The 21,457-nt window shown below is 34.7% G+C and overlaps 1 protein-coding gene across 4 annotated transcripts in view; it reads left to right on the top strand.

The window, feature by feature from the left end:
* LOC145248858 (uncharacterized) overlaps window positions 1-21,457 on the top strand; it is a 92,819-nt gene that overhangs the window by 69,612 nt on the left and 1,750 nt on the right. For 2 of the 4 annotated variants that reach the window (XM_080110585.1, XM_080110584.1), the window contains exons 4-6: window positions 8,220-8,737; window positions 16,569-16,851; window positions 20,921-21,028. In XM_080110585.1, the coding sequence (XP_079966711.1) occupies window positions 8,220-8,737; window positions 16,569-16,851; window positions 20,921-21,028 (909 nt within the window). Of the gene's footprint in view, window positions 1-8,219; window positions 8,738-16,568; window positions 16,852-20,920; window positions 21,227-21,457 lie in introns of those variants that run through there. The other 2 variants (XM_080110583.1, XM_080110582.1) reach the window with 1 other exon arrangement.

Genomic DNA, 21,457 nt, shown 5'->3' with positions numbered 1-21,457 from the left:
GTGGCTTAATGCCTTGTCTCAAGCGATTTCAATTTTAAAAAAACGTTCCTTTTTTTATTAGCTACACTGAGATGCAGAGGAGGGTGCTACTCCTTTACCTGCATTGAATTCCCATCCTATTTAGAAAATGGACTTTGAGTTTACTTTCAGCAGCTTTGTAACTCTCGTTTGGCTTATTTTTGTCCTTTAGTTTTTACGTTCCATGAATGATGTTTATTATGAGAAAGAAGGAAGAATTGTCTTCTTCTGGGTCTGCCTTGTTTCGAATGATTTCCATAAAAAGGACAGCAGCATCGAGGTATTTTTCTACATTATTGAACATGTCTCATTCGCTTGCTCCCAACGGAGAGACTAAAAAACCTTTGTTTCTTTCACTCAAAAACATGACATCATGTCATATTGTGATTATTCAATTCTTGTTTTGCTTGCAGAGTTTGACCTCTTGCCTCCTGCTTCCATTCCCGTCACCCGTCTCTAGGTACAATTCTGTTCGCAAATAGATTATTGTGACATGCATGAAAGGTGACTTTTATCAATTCATGCTAGCTAACAATTACTACTCACGTAGGGCCGCTAATATGTAACAGAGAATCTTTCAGGTCTCTTCAGATTTTCTTCAAACTTTTCCCAGTTGTTGGTGTTAGTGTACTCCTTCCTCAAACACCCAGTCAAAGGAAACTGCAAGAACAACAACAGCAGCCAATAGGAGATCACTCCAAACAGACTTTCTTTTATCTATAGACAAAGGAAGATGACTTAACATTCTCAACTCAGATTTACATTGCTGGTGTTTTCTTATGAGAACTAGAGTTTCTAATAAAAAGCAAAAAACGAAACCAAAAATAAAACAATAAAAACAAAACAAATCTTCATTGCAAAAGTCTCTTAACATTTTGTTGCTACACGAGGGAGAGAGAACACCAGTAAAAAAAAAAATATATATATATATATATATATATATAGATTTTTTTTTTTTTTTTTTTTTTCACAAGTGACGGCACGGTCCTTAACAAATTCGTCCACTCGATTCCGAACACCACCACCGAATCGACTTGCCACACCATGAACAATATCGTTGAATCGACACACACATTCCCAAGCAGCACCAAACAATCTCGCCAAATCGACACAATACGAAAATGCAATAATGCAAGATACGTTATCAACCCTGAATCACTTATCAGCTGTTTTTTTATAGCGGTTTTGTCTAAGTTCATGTTATTAATTATACAATTTTTTACGTTTATTACTATCATAGTATGACCATGACTAAAGTTCAATTTTGCATCGTGCTATTCCACTTTGGTTTTTACAAGTGTTCCCTTTAGACAGTTACATTAAAGGAATATCTTATATTCTTTATACTGCCACGAAATTTTATATTCTTGTTTATCACTCCTTATTTGTACCGAAAAAAATATATATATGTGTGTGTGTGTGTGTGTGTGTGTGTGTGTGTGTGTGTGTATTTTCAGTATTTAATTCGACAGTGCTCAATACGCTAAGTAGAGCTAGGTAGAAATTTTTGAAAAGCCGGACGATTCTTCACCAGAATGAAACGCGGAATATTCCACGTAGCTGAATTGTTTTTTATAATTTCAAAACATACCATGTATTCACAATTAAATAATAATTATTCTTTTACACCTACTGACACTAGTGTTTCATGTTTACGCAATCATCAGTGTAGGATGGCAATTCTTGTCGGTCAGGAGAGTCGAACCCAGCCACTAAGCCAGCTTCGACTCCATTTGTTAAGTCTCTACCTCCGAGCCATCAAACAATTGCCACGCGAATAAAGGAAATTAACTCGTCGCTTTGGGGTAAGATGCGTGTAGTTCATTATTAGACTTGATTTGTAATCAAAAGGTCCCGGGTTCGCTTTTCACCACAGGTAGGTCTGACTCATATGCTTGTGCACTTCCGTGCATGCTCGGCACAAATTGCATAAGCGGTTCCTATCTTCATCAGACAATCTGTTTTCGACCCCTGATCCATTTAGTTTGAATTTCCTTCTCCATTTCCTTCAGTCTGGCCACGTCAGCTTGTAGATACCGGTCACTCACATGATTTGGTGAATTTAAAGTCTCCACCAAAAAACTTGAGGCGACCTAGGTAGTCTGAATATTTCTTGAAACATGGCAGTTATTCAGCATATGCTTCTTCGTTAACCTAAATAGGTGGATGCTTTGTGAAGGAAGCCATTCTTCTTTTAAATGGGTTTCAGCATTTGCTAAACAAGACAGTTTCTTAACACACAAAAGAAGACAGCTTCTGCTACCAATGTTAATGTATATTTTCCTCAAACACCCAGTGTCAGCTAAACTGCCATCTTGTCAAAGAAAACTACAACAACAACCACAACAGCCAATAGAAGATCACTCCAAACAGACTTTCATACAATTACTGATTCCAATTTCGATTCTTTATAAATCTCTAAATATTTAATTATAGAGTTGTTATTTTCCCCTGATTTCTATAAAAAAAAAACACATGTTAAATATCTCTAAATGTAACATTACACTTGTGGAGGATGATCTATCGATTTTAGTTTTACTGGTATTTTAAAATCAATAAATATTTATTATTTTATTATTACTACCAGCAATGGAAGATTTTACTTTAAACAAAATCAAATAAAACAACAACAATTAAAAGAATCGTTTTGGCATCGGAAAATAGGCACCAATTTTTTCGATTCCAATACTGATACCCCCAAATTTGTTGATTTTCCCGATTCCGATTAATCGGCACAAAACTAGTGCACAGGGTAAAAAAATTCCAAAATCCAATAAAAAATCACATAGAAGGTTTCATTCCGAGTAAATCTGATGTCATTTTTGGATTCCTCAGGTCAAAAACTTAACCGAATGAGATTTCATGTTCGAAACGGAAAATATTGAAGAAAACGTAATTATTAAAATGTTGCCTGATCAATATCGATTTAAGCAAAACGGGAAATGCTTTAAATCGGCAACTGCTAAAATTTGCAGAATTTCTTAGTTTTTATGATATCTATCTGTGATACATATTACAACAAAATCTGGGGATATGGATTTCAAGCCCTGGATAATTTGATGTGGAATTACCCATATTTTTATATATGCGACGTATACATGTATATATTTATCTGCATATACATGCACGTGTGCGTGTATATATATATGTTTGTTTTGGTTTTAACAATATGTTTGATATGAATTCAATTATATACGAAAGTGCATTTTTACCTAAATGCGAGTTGGGAATAATTTTTCCTTTTAACCAATTTGGTACCCCCACATGGGGAGCGGTATATATATTATTTTTAAAATATAATTATCCACTGGCCCGTGTATACGTCGCATAACTAAAAATATGGGTAATTCCATGTCAAATTATATATGGTGATCGTCATTTCTTGACAGAAGAAGACCATCTTTCCCTTGCTTTATTGTTGATTATTTATCCATTTCCATGTAATTTTAAAATATTATTTTTTAAATTTTTTTTATTTTATTTAATATGTATGTATATATGTATATACATATGTGTGTGTGAATATATATATATATATATATATATATATATATATATATATATATATACACACATACACACACACACACATATGAATATATATTTTTATATGTGTGTGTGCATGTATACACATATGTATATGTTTATATACATGTACATGTTTGTGTCTTGTTTTTAATCCTTCAGGGAGACTAGCCACCCTCCTCACCAAACAAGTCTGGTGGGGGAACCAGTTTAGTCGCCGGTGACCCGACCATGAGGCAGGTAGTACTGGGTTACATGGTACCAGTAGCACATGACATGACCTGACTGAAGGATTAAAAACAAGACCTTCCAAAGGGCGAATGAACTCTTTTTCTGGGTCAACGGCCAACTAGCACCATGTATATTTGTGTGTGTGTGTGTGTGTGTGTGTGTGTGTGTATGTGTATTGGGGTGGAGAGGGCTCCCGTAAGCCGTAGTGAAGGCAACCTTTCTAAGAGAAGCAAATCTCTTATTTAAAAAACCATAAAGCGGAAGACCATTACCCGCATTAAGCTGGTCTGCAGTTTAATTTGTTGCTGGCTATCTTGCTCTTGCTTGTTGCTGGATCTCAACATTTTGAACCGAGAGAGAAACTTAGCTGTCGTACAAAGCTAAGACTCTGTAACATCATATTTGTATAGATACTCCCTCAGGTATTTGGGCTCATGGATTTTAAATGTCTGAGGGAGTGGCACTCGTCTGACAAGACGTTGCAATCATCATCACATGTTTGTGTGTGTGTGAATATATATATATATGTATATATACACACACATACGTATATATATATATATTTATATGTGTGTGTGTGCGTGTATATACATATGTATATGTTTATATGCATGTACATGTTTGTGTGTGTGTGTGTGTGAATATATATATATATATATATATATATATATATACATACCATATTTTTCTACATTATAACTATATCTATCGAGTTTTTATATATCAAATGTATATATATATATATATATATATATATATATATATATACATACATACATACATACATACATACATACATACACGTCTGTGTGTTGGCATACATATCTACATATAAATGGAATGGTTTAAGGCTTCCTAAACACATCTATTTCATCAAAATGAAGAATGAGTCAAACGCTTATTAACTTTGAAATGAAGTCGATTAGGAATCAAATTCCTCTTGATTGAATTCTGATAATTTTTCGAAACGTTCGACAAAAAATATCTTCAAAAAAGAAAATGAGACGACAGCAAACAAAAAAAAAAAAAAAAAAAAAAAACGGCGACGATGATGAGGATGACACTGGATGAATAAGCAAATCAAAATAACAAGAATTGGCTCATTGTTGGAAATGAAGGCGCGAAAAACGTCGCAAAGAAATTGCTCTTATGCTGCGATGGCGCGTTGCAGACCAAATCTGCATCTATTTACTGTGGCATCTCATACGCTTCCTGCATCGAAAGACAGAAATATAAAGAATATCTCACTTATCTTTTCTAGCCGTCCCCTCCCCTAGTGCCTCCTTCAATACACACTTGAGCTCTTCATATCCTGATATGATCGAGTGCGTTGATCCAGATAGCGATGACATCTGACGTATGAACTTATTCATGTCAGAGGAATAATCGAATATGGATGACATCGCATGGGGGTGGAGTGAGAGGGGATCGCCGTTACAGTCATTATCATCATCATCATCTTGAACTCTTTAAATGCGCGTTGTAATTTGTTTTCCTTGATTTCAAATGTAGAATTTTACAACCTCTAAACGATAATCCATAACTGTCTTACCAGATCATCTCAAACTAGCAGGACTACCCAGCGTTGCCCAGGATCTTTATTCCTGTTTTAATCGGAAGCATGATTCTCTCCAAGTGGACACACACACACACACACACACACACACACACACACACACACACACACACACACACACACACACACACAACTCTCCTTTATATGTTAGATGTCTCTAAGAATGACTTGACATTTTATTTTTAAATACTACGCAATAACCCTAAAAAACCGACCCCCATGACGAAACTTGGTTCAGTTGACTCTAAAAGAATGAATAGTTTTTTCTAAATTTTAGGTATTATTCATTCTGGACAACACAGACAAACTTTGTAGGTGTTGGTTTTGTAGATTTTTTTTTTTTTTTTTATAATATTTAGCTGGACATACAAACATAGACACAGATAATTGCCCTTCATAAAATAGACTAGCATGATTACTTGGCTTTGCCCGGGACGATAAAAAAAAAAGTAAGAAGCAGTTTGTGCGGCATCATTATATGGGGTGGAACAATAGATTTGTCACCTTTAAAAAAAAACAACACTGCAGATTTATTTTAAAAGTTTTGTTGAAAAGATCAATTCAGGTAACTTGATTATATAGTAGAGCTGACATCTATTCAATGTAGCCAATTTCAGCCTTAATTACTGCCTTGATACAGGTCCTGGACAGGGAGCATGCCTTTTCTACAAGCGCCAGCAGGACCTTGGCGAATACTTGGCGATCAGGCTGGCTTTTGATGTTGTGAGAGTTCATGTTGGCGGTGTTCTCAACGTATGACCAAACAAAGTAGTTCAGCGGGTTCAGGTTGGGAGAGAAGATTACAAAGTTGTGGCATTCCTTCTGAAGCTAAACCTGAGTCTCTTTGGACTTGTGGGATGGGCCGAGTCCTGTTGCCACATCCAGGATCTCTCAGTGACCACCTGATTGCACCAGGGGATCACCACACTCTTCAGCACAATCAGGTACACTTTGGTCTTGACTTTGAAGCCGACTTCGAAGATGTGAGGTAGCATGATGTAGCCCTCATTTGAAACTATACCAAGATCATAACCTTGACTGGAAACTTTGTTTTCATCACCCTGGGAACGTCCCTGTTATTCATGGCAATCCAGCAATGTATTTTGAGGGTGTTGGCAATGGTCCTGTTGTCATAACTTGAATCAGTAGAGAGCATGAGTTGTACAGTGGCGCATCTCTGATCTCCTCATTGAACATTGTGTCACTTTCAGACATGATAGAAGGTTCCTATCGCTCTTGAGATTTGTACACAACTAACCAACGAGTAGATAATCTGCAATAAAAAATGAAAACCGGTTTTCATCAAACGGAAATTCTATTTATACTGTTGTTTTTTCTAGGGCGACAATTTTATTGTTCCAACCTATATTTTGACCTCTTTCCCTCTCTCTCTCTCTCGTTAGACATCTATTTATCTTTTTTCTCTCTCTCTCTCTCTCTCTCTCTCTCTCTCTCTCTCTCCTCAATTTTTCCTTACTTCTCCCCCAACTCTCTCTTTCTCCTGTGCCCCACCCATGCCTCTCCCTTGTTCTTATATATAGAAGAAAATAATAATATAATTCATTTACTATAACAGCAGAAAAAAAAACTCCCCTCACTCCTAAAAAAAAAAACGCACCTCATAAAATAAATAATTTCAATTTGAATAAAGTATTTCTGTCTTTGTTCGTTCACAATTTAATTGATATGTAAAAAAGGTACACGTTTCGCAAATTAATTTTTATACTAAAAACTGAGTTATATACACCTTTATTCCAGCATGATTTCCATATATACTATTTATTTAAAAGAAATCTACATTCAATGAGTAAACTCATTTGCATATTACATTAAAGAAAATCGATTTTAATAATTAGTTCGATGCTATTGATTATTTGTTGTAATAGAATCGTTTTAATTGTTCTATTCAGAAATATTAAAGTTGATTTATTTAATTTACTTTTAATTTAATTTATATTTGATTTTATTTATTTTAAATTATTAATAGCTGGCAACAGTTGCGGTCAAAACCGGAAATAGCTTATTTATTGAAGCTATGAGAGTTACTTCGCATTTGGTTTTCATAGACCAAGATGGATGTGTTTTATGCTTTTCATGAATTCAATTTGTGGTCACTTTTCGTAGCAAGTTAAGATATTCGCTTTATCTTAAATAGCATGTGACTAATCTCTTCACTTGACAATATGTTTTGACCAGCCAACGCCGGGTATATACAACTAGTATTAATTTAAGTTTTAGAAAGTAAAAGTTAAAAAGCTAAATGTTTAAAAAAAACAAAGAAAACGGTATCATATCAACCGCATCATTACTTTTTCTTTTCTTTTTTTTTTTTTTTTTTTTGCTGTGCCATATTGGTGCACAGGGTGAAAAATACCAAAATCTGCTAAAATCACATAGATTTCATTTAAGAAGTTTAATTACCACACAAGCCGAAAGGCCTGACATATAAAATCAACATTAGGTTCTTTGATATGACAGTGGCGCATTCAAAATGTTTCTGTTTAGAGCATAATTGAAACATCATACTTGACTTTTGCATTTTAAACTTTAATTCAAGCCATTATATATAAAAAAAATAAGTTTATGAAATGAACAGTACGTTCTCTACAGTGCAATGTTTACAACAATGCATTGTTGACTAGTCACAGTTAGTTTTAGATATTATACATCTGAGACGATGCCGATCAAAAAAATATAAACTTTGTGGGCCTTTGGTTGATAGTTTGTTTTTTTTACTTTTAGCTAGACATACAGATACACAGACAACTGTCCTTTATATAACAGATAAGCTATTTTTTTTTTTTTTTACCATTCTATGAAGTTTATATTTTAGAAGAAAATGTTTTTTGTTTCATTTTTCTTCCTTCAGCTGATGACTTTCTCTACAACGAAACGGTGATGCGAGGCGCATTTGCACAGTTTCTCCGTCGTCTAGCCGATCAAGTCGAAAATGGTCTCATCTCCCTTTTTGACGCGATTTCACAGAGTCCATGCCATACACCCATGCCAATGACTGGTCAGCAGAATCTGAATATCAACACAACTTTCACAAACGAAGCCACGGCCAGTTCTTCAAGTTACAACAATAACAACAGTATCAACCTAACTCAAATCGATTCCTCCCCCTCACCATCACCATCACCATTGCATGTCAACCCTAGTAAACAATCTCCACCTACGCCACAGTCAGCCCGGCATCACGTCTTGAGAGAAGAAAGTTTACTTGAGGTTGACTCACAGTCTCTTGATCCTTATCCGGGATCTTCATTTGGGAGTATTAGTGGAGACACAAATGAGCTAAGACAGATTCAACAGATAGAGCCAGACGAATCAAAACCCCAAGTATTTACAACAGAAGAAAGCCAAGATCAAAGTTGTCATACAAAGGTTTGTTGTCATTGAATTCTCATGAAAGTAAAAAACAAAATCCTGCAAGATGTTTTATAGCAAAATAGTAGATCAATTATAATCCATTAGAATACACAATTTATAATTTACTAGCCGGGGGCGGGTGGAGGCGCAGCTTTGCCCGGTCGTAAAATATGCTAAAATTTGATATTTTAATTTGTCCAGCTTTCATATATATTATTATAGTCATGATTTCAAAAGTAAATAAAAAGTATTTGGGTGCCATCAGCTCGAATCAAAACTGTAGCATTCAAAGCTGGTGACGTTACCACTGTAACAACGTGACACTCATATGAACTGATTAAAAATAAACTAAGATGAATGTCCAAAATGTATAACGATTTTTTTTTTTTTCAATTTTGACTCGTTTTTGAGCCCTATAAAAACCATTTTAACCGGCTAAAGACCCATAAAAGAACGGTTCATAAAAAATCCAATCATTTGAGGATCCTAGCGCCGTTCTGCGACTTTTAGTCTCGGAAGAGATAGAGTTTGAAAATATGGAGACAGACAGACATAGTGAATTTTATAAATGAGTTTTATTTTATTTTATAAAAGTGTTCGACTGAGCTTCAATCTATGGTCCCCCCTCACCAAACTTTCACAAGAAACACTCGTCTAGCTGTAAACACTATCAATAATTCCCCCCACTCTTTATCTGTGCCTAAACCTAAATGTAGATTCCATGAACAAAGCTTCTTACTTAGAACTGCACGCCTGTGGAATTGTCTTCCGTTTTCCTGCTTTCCAGCTGACTACAATATGGTTGTGTTCAAGTCTAATGTAAATAAGTTCTTGATGAGCCGTTCCATATAAGTTATCAAATTTACCAAATTTTCATTACTAATGATTACTATATTGTCCAATTTCTACTGTACACTCTTTAACTCTTATCCTTGAGTGGCCTCTTGGCCTTGATAATGTGGTGATGCCTATGTAAAAAAAAAAAAAAAAAATGAGACTAGCGGTGGGGGGTGGGGCGATCATAAAATACGCTTAAATGTGATATTTTAATTTGTCCAGATTTCATATATATTATTATAGAGTCGTGATTTCAAAAGTAAAAACAGAAGTATTTGAGTGTTATCAGCTAAAATCAAAATTGAAAAAAAATCGATATACATCTTGTACATTCATCTTAGTTTATTTTTAATTAGTTCATGTCACGTTGGTACAATGGTAACGTCACCAGCTTTGAATGCTACAGTTTCGGTTTCGATTCTGACTGATGGCACCCAAAAACTTATTTTTTTTTTTACTTTTGAAATCACGACTCTATAATAATATAATAATATATACGAAATCCGGACAAATTAAAATATACTTTTACGACCCAGCAAAGCCAGGCACCCTCCCCCCCCCTCTCGCTAGTCAGCATATATATTCTTTATCAATTCCCAGGTAATATCGAATGGAAATTCTTGCAATTATTTCAAAACAAATATACAAATACATAGTTCTGAAACAAAGCTTTTCTTTTATATATATATATATATATATATATATATATATATATATATATACTAGCAAAGTTCCTGACATTGCCTAGTTTAAAAATATGCTTAAATATGGTATTTTAATTCTTGCAGATTTTCGTATTTATTATCATAGAGACAATCCTGATTTGATTATTATATTGTACCCAATATATAGGAATGATTTTAAAAGTTAGAAAAAAAATAACTTTGATGCTATTAACTAGAATTGAAACCAAAATATTTAGCTCTCCAGCCTAAGCTGTTACTGTTTGACAGATGGATAATGAAATAGTAAAAATTAAGAGACTTTAACCTATAACTATATATTTGCGCATGTGCAAAAGTAACAGGTTTAGTCCACTTACTCTTGCCAAGGTCATTTTTTTTTAAATTTTGACTCCTTAGCAGATATTTCTACTGGCTAAAAACCAAATCGAATTTGTTCCACAGGTCTAAATCCCCTATATATAAAGTTTCAAGTCTATAGGCCAAAAATTGAGTGAGGAGTTTGGTAGAGACTGTTCTGCACACACACAGGCAAGGTCATATATATATATATATATATAGAGAGAGAGAGAGAGAAAGAAAGAAATAAGTATACATGTGCATGTGCTAGAACACTTTCATCCTAAATGTTACACAATTATGCAGAATGTAGAAAATATGCATAAATAGAACTCAACATAATAGTTAAATGAAACCAATCATCCAATAAGAAACCATAAAAAATGAATAATTAATTAATGAAAGTTTGTTTTTCAAAGGAATATGCAAATTAGTTCATCTTTGTTTAGTCGCTCGCATATCTATGATTGAGTATACTAAGGAGTTCGGTTTAATAATTTCTACATAGAAAAGGTAGGCTTTTATTATTAATGTAAGTGTGACAAAAACAATAAAAACCTCAAGTTTATATAGATTTTAGCAGGGAGACCCGACATTGCCCGGGATTGGATAATGATTAACGAATGTTTCACACTCCCATATTTTTCTTGTCATCGAAATTGGTGAAATCAGCTATTTTTCAATCAAATCGATTGATTGCCTCTAGTTGGTGACCCATCATGATGCACTGGGAGGAAGCTTCACATGCACTGCCGGCAATGACTTAGTCTACAATAAAGAACCTACTGTGGATTTTATAAAAACGTTTATATATAATAGCTTCAATGAAAGTTTAAAATGAAAAAGTCAAGTATCCTGGTACAAATGTACTCTAAACAGAAACATGCATTTCGGATGCACTCCTGTCATATCAAAGAACCTACTGCTGATTTTATGTGTCGGGTGTTTTAGTTTGTGTGGTAATAAAACTTCTCAAATACACTTGTGATGTTAGGCTGTGTAAGGTGTTAACTTTGCTCAAAACCGCCTGTTCTTTGTTTTCATCGGATTATGTCGATTATCGATATTTATTGAAGACATTCCGGTATAAAGCCTATCTAAAAACACTTTCAGGTACATAAAGTATGTACCTTTGTATGAAGTTTCATAAAAGTATGTCCAGCCGTTTTGGAGTCCATAGGGAACGAACTCACAAACCCACAAAGTTCCTTTGGGTTTGTTTTACTGTACACATAGATTCGAAAACGTTGTCAAAAAAACAAATATATCACAAATAAATGTTATCAAAGGCAAGATAAGTTACTTTTCTACCTAACTGGATAATTTTTTTATGTTTTTACTTAATGTAACATGTTTATTCATCTCGACAAACATACAGTGTTTAGCGATGTGTTGGAAAATTCAAAATGGCGCCAAACTCTCTGCTGAACATGGTAAGTTTGGGAAAATGCGTTAAAAATAAAAAATATACAAAATACTGTTAGAAACTAGCTCAATATATGTTACCGTGACATACGCTGACATATATTCGGTGAGTTTTTAACAGTATGTGGTACAGTTTCTATTTTTAACTCATTTTCCCAAACTTACCGTGTTCAGCAGAGAGTTGGGCGCCATTTTGAATTTTCCAATACATCGGTAAACACAGGATGTTTTTCGAGCTGAATAAACATTTTACATTAAATAAAAACACAAAAAAATTATACAGTTAGGTAGAAAAGTAACTTATCTTGCCTTTGATAACATTTATTTGTTATATTGTTTTTTGACAACTTTTTCGAATCTATGTGTACAGTAAAACAAAATCGTTCCTTTTATATAATAGTAGAGATATAGGTCTCGACGTATGATTTTTAATTTTAACGAAGCCTCTGAAGTTTTATTTGATTTTGTATTTATCTCCCCCCTCCCCTTTCTTTCCCCCTCCCTCCCTCAAACAAAAAAATTGTATTATCTTTCCCCTTTTTATGTCGCTCTTTCAGATTAATGACGAAAATATTTCATTTTTACACAATTATGCAGGAGTACCCATAACTCATTATCAAAAGCCATCATATTCAATATATATATATTTCTTTTCAATTTTATTTTAAACTAGCAGGGTTATTCGATGTTGCCCAGGGCAAAAGCATAACATATTTCTATTAAAATCTCTATTTCTCTTCCTTCCTCTATCCATCTCATTCTTTTTCTTTCTTTCTTTCCCCAACCGTCTCTTTTTACTCTACCCAGTCCATTTCTCTTTAGCTGGACACACAGACACATCTTCTTTGTGTAATTGACTCCTTGAGCAATAAGTTAGCATTTTCTTTATAAATTGGTAAATAAAATGACCGAAGAACCGACCCCGCTTCAACGAAACCTTGCTTAGTTGCCCCTCCTTCCATCTTTCAAAGAACAAATTTTTTTTTTTTTTATAAATTTTAGATATAGGTAGCACCAATTAAAAATATGCCAATTTTAGGGTGTTTGTTTGGATAAATCCAAAAGTTCAGTACACAAAGTTAAGATGCCAGAAGTGGACTCGGTCTAGCTAAATATGGAACGGAAGTCACTAAGCATGAAATGAAATACGAAACCATATGGAAACATTTCTTGTTTTATCATGAAACAATAAAATAGATAATAAACTTTGGCGCTTCTACACTATTGGGACTAAATTTCGGAAATCGTAAAACTGAATTTCACATGAAAACAATGGTATCTACGTATTTCTCGTATTTTTAAGATGATTATATCATTTTACAAAAATCGATAAGGTAGAAAATTATTTATTAAAGAAAATAAAAAATAGAATTTGATGAAAACGATCATAAGACACAGGCGAGTTCAAAAGGGAGGTAATTTTCCGTTTTGATTTAAACAAGATAGCGGCAATTTTTTACCTGCTAACACGATTAAAGTTGGTTTTTTGGGGGGGTTTTTTTTTTGATAATTCAGTAATATTCAGGTAATTTCGACTGCATAATTTGGAAGCTAATATTGTAACTTATTAGAATTGACAAAATAAATCATTTGAAACCATTGCTTTTTATCTGAAAACTCCATCTATCGGCTAGAAAATCTCGTCCCAATTCTGTAGAAGCGCCTAAACTTTTATTTTTACATTTCTATAAATATTTTTTTTTTAATATTAAAAATATATTCATATGGAAATAATCTTTTAAAAATATTTTTTTTTTTTTAGATTTTTTAAATAAAGTTTTCTTTAATGTATTTTTTAATTCTTACCGCTCCAAAAGATATCTCACTACTGATGCAATTCTCTATCTGTATAAAAGCCAAGTATGTCCAAGGATGGAGTACTGCTGCCACATCTGGGCAGGAGCTGCTAAAATCAGCCTATCCTGCCTTGACAGAGTACAAAATAGACTTTGTGGCTTAGTGGGGGATGTCCTTTTCTCTTCCCTGCAACCTCTCTCCCACAGAAGAGACGTTGTAAGCCTGTCTTTGTTTTATCGTTATTTCCATGGCAAGTGCTCATCTGAGCTCCAATCTCTGGTGTCCCCTCGCCAATCTTTCACGAAAAATACCCGTCTAGCTGAAACCAGTCATTAATTTCCCTCACTCTTTATCTGTGCCTAAATCCAAACGTAGATTCTATAAGCAGAGCATCTTTCTCAGAAGTGCACAACTGTTGAACTCTCTTCTGTTTGCCTGTTTCCCACCTGACTACAACTTGGATGTCTTCAAGTCCAACATAAACAAATTCCTGACGAACCGTTCTCTTAAGTAAGACACTCTATCAAATCTCCAATACTAATGATTACTACAATACTATCTCATTGATTACTGTACACGCAATAACCCTTATCCTTGAGTGGCTTCCGGGCCTTGATAAGTGGTGACCTCCATGTAAAAAAAAAAAAAAATTTCTTCCACAAATTGTATCACATAATTTTGTCATGAATAAATTATCATAAAACAAAGTAACTACAGGGTGGGCCAAAATAAGGGTCCTATTTTTTAAGTTATCCAAATTTAAAGATAGGACCCTTATTTTGGCCCACCCTGTACTTTCAATTGAATTACGAAACCGAAATCAAAGTTTATTATTCTTTTCTTTTTTTTTGTTTCGTGATAGTACAAGAAATGTTAAAACAAAAATAATTTTTTGAAATAAATTATTTTCATATGGTGTTCGCATTTCGTTTCATGTTTAGTGACTTCTGTTCCATTTCATATTTTAGCTAAAGCGAGTCCACTTCCAGTGTCTTAACTTTGTGTACTGAATTTTTAGACTTAATCATTTTTTTTTTTTTTTTTTTTTTTACACGGTGGTCACCACTTATCAAGGCCCGGAAGCCACTCAGGGATAAGGGTTATTGCAAGTACAGTACTTTAAGGTGGAGATTTGATGAAGTGTTTGCTTAAGGGGGCGGTTCATTAGGAATTTGTTAACGTTAGACTTGAAGACATCCAAGTTGTAGTCAGGTGGGAAGCAGGCAGACGGAACAGAGTTCCACAGGCGTGGAGTTCTAAGAAAGAAGCTTTGTTCAGGAATCTACGTTTTGATTTAGGCACAGATAAAGAGTGGGGGGAATTTTTCACAGTGGATTCAGCTAGACGGGTGTTTTTCGTGAAAGATTGGCGAGGGGGGACCAGAGATTGGAGTTCAGACGACCACCTGCCACGGAAATAATCATAAAACAAGGATAGGCTCGCAACATCTCTTCTGTGGGAGAGAGGTTGCAGGTTAGAGAAAAGGGCATCCCCCACTAAGCCACGAAGTCTATTCAGTAGTTGTTTTACTTTTAATTAGACACACAAACATACATACATGCAGAGATGTCCTTTAGATAATAGACTAAGCAGGGTTAATAAGCATTACCAGGAACCATAATAAAACTAAATAGGTGTTAAATATTGTTTCTACCCTCTCCCATGTAGAAGAGAAATCTCTTTTTTTTATAAGGAGTGAAAAAAATAAAACTTAGGAGGCCTTCAGAGCGCTACTGAAAGTTTAAGATTAATTAAGGATGCCTCCAAAGCACTACTGAAACTAAGTTTCTCTCGACCCCCTCCCCTTTCATTTACAGAGAAATGATAATTGTTAAGAAACAAAAACTTAAATCTAGAGTTTTGCATTTTTCAATTTGAAAAAAGAAAAAAATGCTGACTCATTTCCTGAGCTGATTACATGATAAAAAGTTGTGTATTTATTTATTTGCAGACTTTGTTATCCTCATCTTTGTAGTTCATGTAGCTATGAAGATGAGGATAACAGTCCACAAATAAATAAACAAATACACAAATTACTCATCTCAAAGGATTCCAATAAAATAATAATCATAATAATAATAATAATAGTAATAATAATAATAATAATCTATAATATAAATCTCCCCTGTCTGTTTAAATGTATGTATGTATGTTTGTATGTCTACCTAAAACTTTTGACAGAGGCAACGGATTTTCACAAAATTGGTATCGTTTTCAAGCTCAACTCTTCGGATGACAAAATCAAAAAATTGGCTATAAACATTAATTTGTTCAATCTCAACTGGGCACTTTCCTACAAGGAGGGGTCGCTTTTTTCATCAATATTTTCAAAACTCATCCCCCTCTTTTCGATTAACCTTCGCCACTTCCGATTTGGTGATGGACGCAACGGCAAAGACGTCACTTTTTTTTCTTTTTTTTTTTTTCTTTTTGCTTAACATACACCTCCAAACATCCGGGGCACCCAGTCTAGTATATAATGAAAAGGTGTGTTTAATTCTTGATAAAAATGGCCATTTGACACTGAAAGAATGAATCTTTTTGTTTCTAAATTTTAGATATTATTTTTCTAGAGGTTATGCTGATTAAAGAAAATTTTTTAAATACCAACTTTGTGGGGGTTTGTTGTGTATTTTTGAAGTTTTAGCCAGACACACACACACACACACACACAACTGCCATTTATATAATAGATTAACTCCTGCATTTTACTGCCAATTTGATGACATGTACTAATAACTATCCAATCTGTTTCTTCTTTTTAGACTGTTTCTTTACTGAGTGGTGAACTGAATCCGTCCCAGGATCCGTATCCGGATGTTTTGGTTGACAGTATCCGATTAGAATCATTATCACAGCGCATAGAAGCACTCAGTGACCCTACAACTCCTGAAGACATGCACCGATTAAGTTTATCCATTCTTAGAGAGGCAATCAATATGACATTCACAAAAATTGAACTTGCAAATGCATCTGGACTTGGATTACGACGGACCAGAACAGACAGTGGATACCCTCTTGATCGAAGAAAAATCGAAGCTATAAAACGTATGTATTCCTCTAATTTTTTTTAACCCCAAAACAAAGCATATTGTTGCCATTTGGAATTTAAAGGGTTACTATTTGGGATTGTGTCTAAAAGGAGACTGTGGAGAGTTGGGAACATTACATTTTAACTTCAGCGGACAAGTACAGTCAGGGAAGCCGGAAGTATGGAAGAAATTCCAAAGTTTAGCACTCGGAGGGCAAAAAATGATTTGAGTAGAAGGCTTTCCGGTATCTAGGGACCTTAATAATGAGGTATTGGGATTATACTGCTCGTCGGCTTAATCTGGAGTATATATGCTGAGGGAGGCACACAAATGCTATGAGCACATTCTATTAAAGTACTTATAAAATAGGCAGAGGGATACAACATTCTGGTGATAGGGCAGAAGTTAGAACTTGACTGATAGTGTGGTAGTATTAGATTTGAAACTCTTTTTTTTTTTTTTTCTTTTTTTTTTTTTTTTTTTTTTTGAACCCTGTCTTCGAAGTGAGGGACTAGTGGTAGATTCACTAGCCTAGCATTGGAATCTGTGTTAAATAGAGAAGTAGTAGTCAACCACCTCAGCAAAAAATAGCCTTCTCAGTGACATGCAATATGGTTTCTGTTCTGCTAGATCTACAGCATAGGATTAGCGAATCTCTCAACAGAGGCTCCCTTTCTAGGGCAATTGCCCCTCACATATCAAAGGCCTTTGTTAGGGTATGACATAAAAGGTCTACTCCACAAAATCTCCAGCTACGATAATAGCTGGAAATGTCTTTTCAATTATTTAATTATTTCTCTCTGATAGATTCGTAAGAATAGCGATTGATGGGCAGAAATCAAAAGCTTTCGGTATTAATACTGGAGTCTCTCAGGGGTTCATCCTCGGCCCAACTCTTTTCCTGGTCTTCAGCAATGATCTTCCAAATCATAGTACTCTTGTGTGATTTTGCTGCTTCTCAAGTTTGTTGGGAGTATTTACGTCGAAGGGGGGGGGGAGTACAATGGCTTGTAGTTCGTCGAATCAGCCACTATTAAAATACTTGTAGAACAGGCAGAGGGATGCAACATTTCATCGATGGGACAGAGGTTAAAGCCTAGACGACAGTTCAGGACCTATCAGGTTGACGACTCTCTTTTGAACCCTGTCCAGGAGCAAGAGACTAGTAGCAGATACACCAGCCCAAATGTGACAACAATACTCCATACATGGGCGAATGGTGGCTTTGTAGAGGTAGAGGATACTTTTAGGTGTAAGTAACTTTCTAGCACGGTAGAGAGAGCCCACCTTCCTCACAGCAGCCATGGCAAAGCTCTCAATGTATCTGTTCCAGCTCATGTTCCCTGTGAACTTGAGCCTGCTCTTGGTCTACCAAGCCGGCAGGATATTTGATGAAATTTCCTAATACATGTTTGGTGAGAGGCGGAACAGCATCAGCAGACAATCAAAATACACTAGCCTTTTCATTATAGTCTTATATAGTCTTTCCATTATAGTCTGATATAGTCTTTCCATATAGTTTTATATAGTCCATATAGTCTTTCTATAGATCTGTGTTCCAATCAATCACCATGGAGACTACTGGTGGGATAGGCCTTGTGACGTGCAACTTCCTCAACAGCCTCTGTTAATGATGTGCGATTTCGAAGTCGGTGTACAGCACAATCATGTTGATACACCAGTTCTTGCCAGATCACCGAAGTTGAGCAACATTAAGCCTGGCCAATACCAGATGGGTAACCATTTGGAAAGGCTAGGCGCTGTATGTACCTTCTGGGAAGGTTGGGCGTGTGGCCAGCATCCTCACCCTGTAAAGAGAATTCCTCGCTACAAAAGCATCTACAAAGTTGTAGATGGCCTATGCCCCTCCAGGGCTTCAAGGGCTATGGATGGATTCCGATGTCGGTAACTCATAATAAAGTTATGTTTTGAATCGGTACAGGATCATGTCTACCAAGCCTAAAATGCACATAAACTTCACTTTGTGTTGCAGTTCCCCCACCCCATTCTTTCTTTTCTCCTCTCCCATCTTTTGCAGATCAGTATCTGATCGCATTCTTCAAGCTCCAATTGAAAGTCAAGATCAGACGTGATAGGAAAAGATTACATATAAATGACATGTTGTGCGAACGGTTCGTTTAATGTTTATGAAAATAAAAAATACTTTCAATCCTCTCATAATATTCTTCATTCAAACGATAATCTATCCATCTCACTAACGCTCATCTTCAAATGTTTTTGATAAAAAAAAATGCCAGTTCTTATCCAGAATTCGCTCACATTAAAAAACAAAAATATACGAAAATCAGTAATGATATATGTATCTGTGACAAAACGAAAATAGCATATTCCAAAAATCACGAAAATTGATCAAGTAGTTTTATTTTTATGAAGCAAATCATTTTTAAGTGAATAATGGAAATTCATAGCTATTACAATATAAACCTTGCAAGTTTAAATTATAGTTGAGTTAGCTCCCTTTGTTTTTTAAGTTTGATTTCAAAATGTCACGCCTTGAATACTCATAAAATTTTATTTTCTTTATAAAAATAAAACTACTTGATCAATTTATTTGATTTTTGGAATATGATAGTTTTGTTTTATTACAGGTAGGTACATCATATAGATTTTTCTTATTTTTGTTTTTTTAATGCCAGAGAATTTGGAGCAAGAATCCAAATACCTTTGATAAAAATATCAATCAAATGTTCTTATTTTCTGCTTTTATTCAATTTCACTAAAATCAATAAGAGTTTGATAAAACAACCATTTATAATCAACATTGCTTGCGTATCAGTGTAAAAAAATGTTTCTGAATTTTTTTTTTAATGAGAATCGGTAATTTGTATTATTTGGACTAGTGTTCTCATCTTGAGTATTTTTCTCACATTATTTTGGCCGATGTAACCTCAGACTTTCTTCAGGGGTGTTGGGGGTCCCTGTTTGTAGGTGGATCCCGTTTATCAGAAGGCTGTCGATTGGGGGACCGATTATTGAGAAGGTTGCATGTTCGATTACTAGAAGGGTCAAAGGTCGTCGTTTGCAGATCGTACAGCATAATAAAAACAATCAACAATAAAGGCATGTGTTACGAGTACATTTAAGACATTAAAATGAAGCACGCCAAAGCAGGATTACATATTTACATATGTCCAAGGAATATTTATTTACACAAAAAGGTTACGAACATTACAGAGTGTTTGTATGTATATGAACTTGCCTGCATGTAGATAAATGGTCGTTGCGTGTATGTGTGTGTGAATGTATATGAGAGTTTGTCGAAGTATACATTGGAAGTCCAGTGTGTGTATAAGAGTTTGTTAAGGTATACACAAGTATTCGATCCTAACCTGGAGAAGGAAAACGATTCTGTCAAGGCATGTTACATGGACAATAAGAAACGTGTTGACACATCGAAGGCAAGCGAGGAAAAGAGAAAGAAGAGAGAGAGAAACGGAACAGGAAATAGAGAACACCACCTGTTGTGAAAAATGTGGATTACTACAAGGCAGGTAACTGGTGCTTTATTTAAAGATGTATGTATGTATGTGTGTGTGTATGTGTGTATGTATGTATGTGTGTGTGTATGTATGTATATGTGTATGTGTGAGTAACGAATGTTAGATTAAAAAAGCATGTGCCTATAGAGGTATCTTGTTGAACTCGGGAATCTTCCAGTTCAACTCAGGATTCTACACGGAACTTCGAACAAAACCCTTTATTTAATCCACAGAAGTAGCATGATCTTGTTCTATAAACCATGACTGGGTAGAAGTCTTAAGTAATTCGCTATTGTATTCTTAGTATCGCCTACACTGAAAATTGAACCTTGAACACTCAGAAGAGTTTCACTTAGAACTGAATTTTACTTAATACTTTATCCATTACGCCACAATCTTTGTGGAAATGTTATAAAAAGGATAACACTCAAGATGAGAACAGTTCGAATAACGTAAATAAAAAAATTATGTTTGTACAATTTCTTTTTAATTTCTTTTTTTATTTTATTTATTTTTTTTATGAGAAACCAATTTGCAAGATTTAAATCTTTCATTCTGTTCTTTTATACATTTTTTTTTTTTCAGTTTTCTATACAAGTCTGTGCGTTCGAAGACAATGGCCGAAAGTCTCCAAATCTACATTCCACAAAGCTTTTACCATAAAAATCAGCAACGCAAAAAGGGATTTGAGACGTTTGTAAACTGGTTTTCAATTATACAAAAAAAAAAAAAAAACTCAAATAAACTTTTTTCCCATATTTATACAAAGAATTCTTTTTCCAAAGCAGCCATGCATGGGATTCTGTCTGAAAGAAGAAGTATTTCACACAAACGAAACTGCTTTGACTAAATCTATAAAAAATTTAGATAAGTGCAGAAACCATCGAAAAATCATGAACCAAAATAAAAAATTATACTATTTATGTTATTCCAATTATCATTCTCATTTTGAGTGTAATTTTCATGTTTCAGCTGATGTAACCTATAACCTTCTTCATATATATCTTCTCAAACTCAGAGTACATTTCTGTTGGACTCTGGAATCTGCACGGAATTTTGAATGGAATTCTTTACTTAATTAATGGGAGTAGTATATCCTCGTTCCATCAGCCATGGCCAGGT

The sequence above is a fragment of the Euprymna scolopes genome, chromosome 27 (genome assembly GCF_053919585.1).
Source record: "Euprymna scolopes isolate OS-2025 chromosome 27, ASM5391958v1, whole genome shotgun sequence".
NCBI lineage: Eukaryota > Metazoa > Mollusca > Cephalopoda > Sepiida > Sepiolidae > Euprymna > Euprymna scolopes.
Note: the sequence above shows the minus strand (reverse complement) of the source record. Positions and strands in the feature narration are given on the sequence as shown.